The following is a 5000-nucleotide window of genomic DNA, read 5'->3' as shown; positions in this document are numbered from 1 at the left end:
ATTTGCACCCACCCCCACCCCCATCCTCACCACCACCCTGCATGTGGTATCTGTTGTTACTGATTCCCCATGAACATGAATTTCCCCAAATGTTTATGTAATGTCTAAACAATGTGCACTATTTCTACACTCCTCCATCATATCCCTTACCTTACCGCGCAGGCATCAGCCTATTTGTGGTGGTGTTTACGTGTAAATATCTTTCCCTGCATCGTCAATCCTGACAGATGCAGCAGATTTAGTTGTGGGGGTGGTGGGTGGGGTGTCTGGACTCTCCCCTGCATGTGTCTGATATGGGGTGGGCCCTAGTCTCCCGCATACAGTATGGGGAGATGTCTGGACATGGCAAATTAACTTTACTCCATCCCCCCTCCACAGATGCCGAAGCTGTGGTGGTATTGTGGCCTGGCTCCCTCCTGCATGCGGAGAAGTTTATGAATACAGTATGTCTAAATGTCCTTGTACAGTATACTAGCCATTAGCCAACATTCTGCTCCCTCAATAGATACATCAGCGGTGGTGTTGGGGAGTCTTGGCTCTCCCCTGCATGTGGAAGTGTCTGGACTGGAGCATACTAATCGTACCCCCCTGTGGTGGTAACCCCCTGGATCTGCCTAACGTACTAACCTCACTCCATTCCACCCTCCTCAGATGCTGTGGCCGTGGTGGTGGGGGGTCCTGGCTCCCCCCTCCACCTGGAGGTGTCTGATGTCAACAGGGACTATGCCTTCCTCCGCTGGCAGCCCCCCAGCGCTGACGGAGCTTTCTCAGTGCAGGGATACATCATAGAGAGGTATGGACCTTATACAGGTAATATCCATATAAATATCTTGTCAATAAAAATCTCATCATAATATCAATATAATATCAATATAAATACTGTGATGGAGCATACCCTATCTAGGGATACCTCATAGAAAGGTGTGGACATCATAATATCAATGATGATATTACAAAGAGAGGTATGGACTTTCTAATATCAATACATGTTGCCAAACCAATGCAGGCATACATCATAAAGAGCTATGGACATTACAATATCTCTCTAGGTCTTCCTCAGACGAGCCTTCCATCGTTCCTTCCAGTCACCCTGATTCTCCATACATCTTTTCAATTTACTGGTACTCTGGGTTCCTGCATCCTTCTTGAGTATGTCCACATATGTTAGTGTGTGGGACGTCCTCTTAACCGGCACCCACGCAACGGTTCCCACAACACCAGTTGACTGGCTGGCAGTTCTGGGTGCCTTTGGCAGTGTCCTGCAAGTCTCATTCTCCTCATGGCAATCTTCCCGCTCACCCTTGGTATTCCCCTTATACAGGATTTTGTTGGTTACATGTGCATTATCGCTGATGTTGAGCACTGCATGCAGCATCCTGGTGTAGCACCCATCGATAAGCAGTGTTGGGCAGTAATGCATTACAAAAGTAATTAATTAGTGTAATGCATTACTTTTTTGCTGTAATGCCGTAATGTAAGGCATTTCAGGGAAAATCTGTAATATTTACTTAGTTACATTGCTAAATAACTTAAGTTACAATGCATTACAATGACCTGGATTTTTGTGGTATTCAGTGTGGAGGGTCAGAAAGAAGCTACCCCTGAACCTGGTAGTTTTTAGTCTTCATGCTGCCAAAAACACCTCCTGGGTTGGTGGTGAAAAAGTCATGGCTCATGAGCTTGATTTACACTGTAATAAATTGCCAGAACCATTTTTAGGCCTGCAGTTCTTTTGGCAAAAGTAACTAAAGTAATCCAAAGTAGTGTAATGCCTTACATTTTAAATGTGGTAATATCGTAGTGTAAGGGATTATTTGGAAAGCATGTAACATGTATATAGCAATGCATTACAGTTTTTGACTAACTTGCCCAACACTGTCAATAAGGATATTGCATAGTGAGCTATAGACTTTGTAATATCAATCAGTATATAGGCCTATATGGAAAGGTATGGACCCTAACAGACCTTACCCAGGTATGGACTTATCAATAAGGAATAAAATCAATAAGGATACTACAAGAAGAGGTATGGACCCAAGACAATTGCACATTACAACAACATAATTGCTATTGGAAAGCCAAGAACATCACTTCTGACCAGCACACCATCTACTATTAATCTAACACCTACTCTGTGCTACCCTCTCACTGAACTATTATTTCAAGTCATATTTGTGCACACGTACAAGTAGAGCAGACATTGGGATTACAAACTGGAGATACAGAGAGTTAAGTCCTGCATTCACTGTTCCTGCTTTTACTGCAAGTGTACCTGCAGATACCGGCCCAGGATGGAGGCAGAAGATAGGAGCAGTGGCTAGAAGTAACAGATAAAAACAGAGTAGCGCTAGACTACAGCAGGGTAGTGTTATAATAGAACCTGCTGAGAGATATTGCCGTGCAGGTAGCAAGATCCATCCAGTCCCACATTAATTCCCAGTGCAAATAATAGAAGTTTCATCCAGCCCCACATTAATCCCAAGTGCAAGTAGCAGATTCATGCATCCCTCCATTAATTTCCAATGAAGGTAGCAGGATCCAACCATTGCCACAAACTCCACCTTAATCCCCAGCAGACACAGGAGACAGCAGGTGCTATGAGACAAGGCAGGAGAATCATTTTTCCTAATGTACCTGGGGAATGTAGAAAACAGGGTACGGAATGCAGACTCCGGAAGGCAGAATACCGCGGCCAGGGGGGAGCAGATACGGCAGGCTACGAGAATAGGTGAATTTGTCACTGTCTTCTCCAGCGGTCTGCAAAAAAATATATTGCAATGCAAGTGTAGATTGGAATTTAAATTAGCTTTTTTATGGCACGCTCGCTCCTATCCCAACTGCTTTATGGAGTGGTACAACTCTGGCTGACTGAAAAAAAAAATATGCGATTGCATTCCCCATGTAATGTGTGTCGTGCATTAATTCTCATTTGGATTCATGTAAGCTACTGGCATCACACCAAAAAGAAGTAAACAAATTACTAATCGCAGAGTCATCACAATTAAGCTTGTTTACACACAGCATTAGGGCAACAGTGCAGTGAGTTGTGCATGTGCATATATGTACATTAGGTAATGAATTAAGTGGCAATGGTGGCTCAAAGTCAAAGTTAAAAACTCACAGCCTTTGGTGACACAAAATTTTATTCGGAATCACGCGTTGCCAGCTAGCTGCTATGGGTTGCAGAAGGGACCGCTGGCGATCCGATTCACTGTTCTTAACGACATCATACATTGCTCTGAAAATGATGAGAGTCTCATGTGAGCAGCCTAATGGATCAAGACTTGATCATTACCACTTTGGTAACAAGTTAGCCAAAATGAGGCACTATGTAGGCTACTATACTGGTTGTAGTCATGTACTATTGAACTCCTTTAGGTCTCCTTTAATAGAACTTTTCACAATGCCAAACTGCAGCATAGGCTACTGCCATGGGTGGACTGGTAATCTGGCATACAGGGCATTTTCCCGGTGGGCCGACAGTCCCCAGGGGCCGACATTGTTGTTTTGTGGTTGTTTTCCTGGGAATTGGCCCACAATTTAGAGGGGCAGGCCCATTGGTTCGTTGTTATATATACAGTGGATTCAGCCAGTCAAGATATACCGAGTATGGAAGTGGCCTTTGAGTGCATGTTTGGGCCGATCGATGCCAAAATGCCCGGGCCACTTTTCGGTCCCAGTCCAGTACTGGCTACTGCCAATAACAGTGGCCTATACCCAGACACACCATTAAATCAGACATGATGCTACAACAGCAACAGCAGTAACGGCACACTGCCAAAATACAGAATAGATTTCATTCCACAATAACTCCACCGTACCTTAGCTTGCTACCAAAAGGCAGCATTAGGATGCAAACCCCATGCTTCATCTGCGGCTGATGGTGCTGGAGATGGTGCTGCGTGTTTGGATGCCTTCCCAGCCAATAGATGGCTATATGGTGTGTGTGTGTGTGTGTGTGTGTGTGTGTGTGTGTGTGTGTGTGTGTGTGTGTGTGTGTGTGTGTGTGTGTGTGGGTGTGTGTGTGTGTGTGTGTGTGTATGTGTGTGTGCGTGAGTGTGTGTGTGTGTGTGTGTGTGTGTGTGTGTGCGTGTGTGCGTGTGTGTTTGCGTGTGTGTGTGTGTGTGTGTGTGTGTGTGTGTGTTTGTTTGTGTGTGTGTTTGGATGCTTTCCCGGTATATGGATGACTATATTTCACCAATTGTGCTTAATGCTCTTTTAATGACTAGTGGGACCATCCTGCCATAGTGTGTAGACGGGGCTTGAAACCTGTGTGTGTGTGTGTGTGTGTGTGTGTGTGTGTGTGTGTGTGTGTGTGTGTGTGTGTGTGTGTGTGTGTGTGTGTGTGTGTGTGTGTGTGTGTGTGTGTGTGTGTGTGTGTGTGTGCGTCTGCGTCTGCGTCTGCGTCTGCGTCTGCGTCTGTGTGCGTGCGCCTGCGTGTGCTTGCGTCTGCGTGGGTGTGCAATAATGAGTAGTAGGTGGAGTTGGGGGGTGGGGTGTAGAAAGCATCTGTTGGATGTCTAATTGGATGTGTGTGTGTGTGTGTGTGTGTGTGTGTGTGTGTGTGTGTGTGTGTGTGTGTGTGTGTGTGTGTGTGTGTGTGTGTGTGTGTGTGTGTGTGTGTGTGTGTGTGCGTGTGCGTGTGTGTGTGTTAATGAGTAGTAGGTGGGGGGTATAGAGAGCATCTGTTGTTGAACTTGGTACAGGCAAGATGGATGCAACCGCTGGCTTTGAGACTGTCCAACACTAAGCAGCAGCGTAACACTGTATGTGTGAATCAGCCAATCTGCACTGTGTGTGTGTGTGTTTGCGTGTGCGTTTCTTGCTTGCATGCGTTTCTTGCACATCCGTGTGTTTGCTTGTGTGTGTGTGTGTGTGTGTGTGTGTGTGTGTGTGTGTGTGTGTGTGTGTGTGTGTGTGTGTGTGTGTGTGTGTGTGTGTGTGTGTGTGTGTGTGTGTGTGTGTGTGTGTGTGTGTGTGTGCGTGTTTTTGTGGTTGTG

At 45.7% G+C, this 5000-nt stretch overlaps 1 protein-coding gene across 1 annotated transcript in view; it reads left to right on the top strand.

The window, feature by feature from the left end:
* myom3 (myomesin 3) overlaps nucleotides 1-5000 on the top strand; it is a 103878-nt gene that overhangs the window by 50941 nt on the left and 47937 nt on the right. Inside the window, exon 11 of the mRNA XM_063199219.1 lies at nucleotides 652-793. Within this exon, the coding sequence (XP_063055289.1) occupies nucleotides 652-793 (142 nt within the window). The remainder of the gene's footprint in view (nucleotides 1-651; nucleotides 794-5000) is intronic.

Source organism: Engraulis encrasicolus, chromosome 5 (assembly GCF_034702125.1).
Source record: "Engraulis encrasicolus isolate BLACKSEA-1 chromosome 5, IST_EnEncr_1.0, whole genome shotgun sequence".
In the NCBI taxonomy this organism is placed as follows: Eukaryota; Metazoa; Chordata; class Actinopteri; order Clupeiformes; family Engraulidae; genus Engraulis; species Engraulis encrasicolus.
This window is presented reverse-complemented; position numbering and strand designations above follow the sequence as displayed.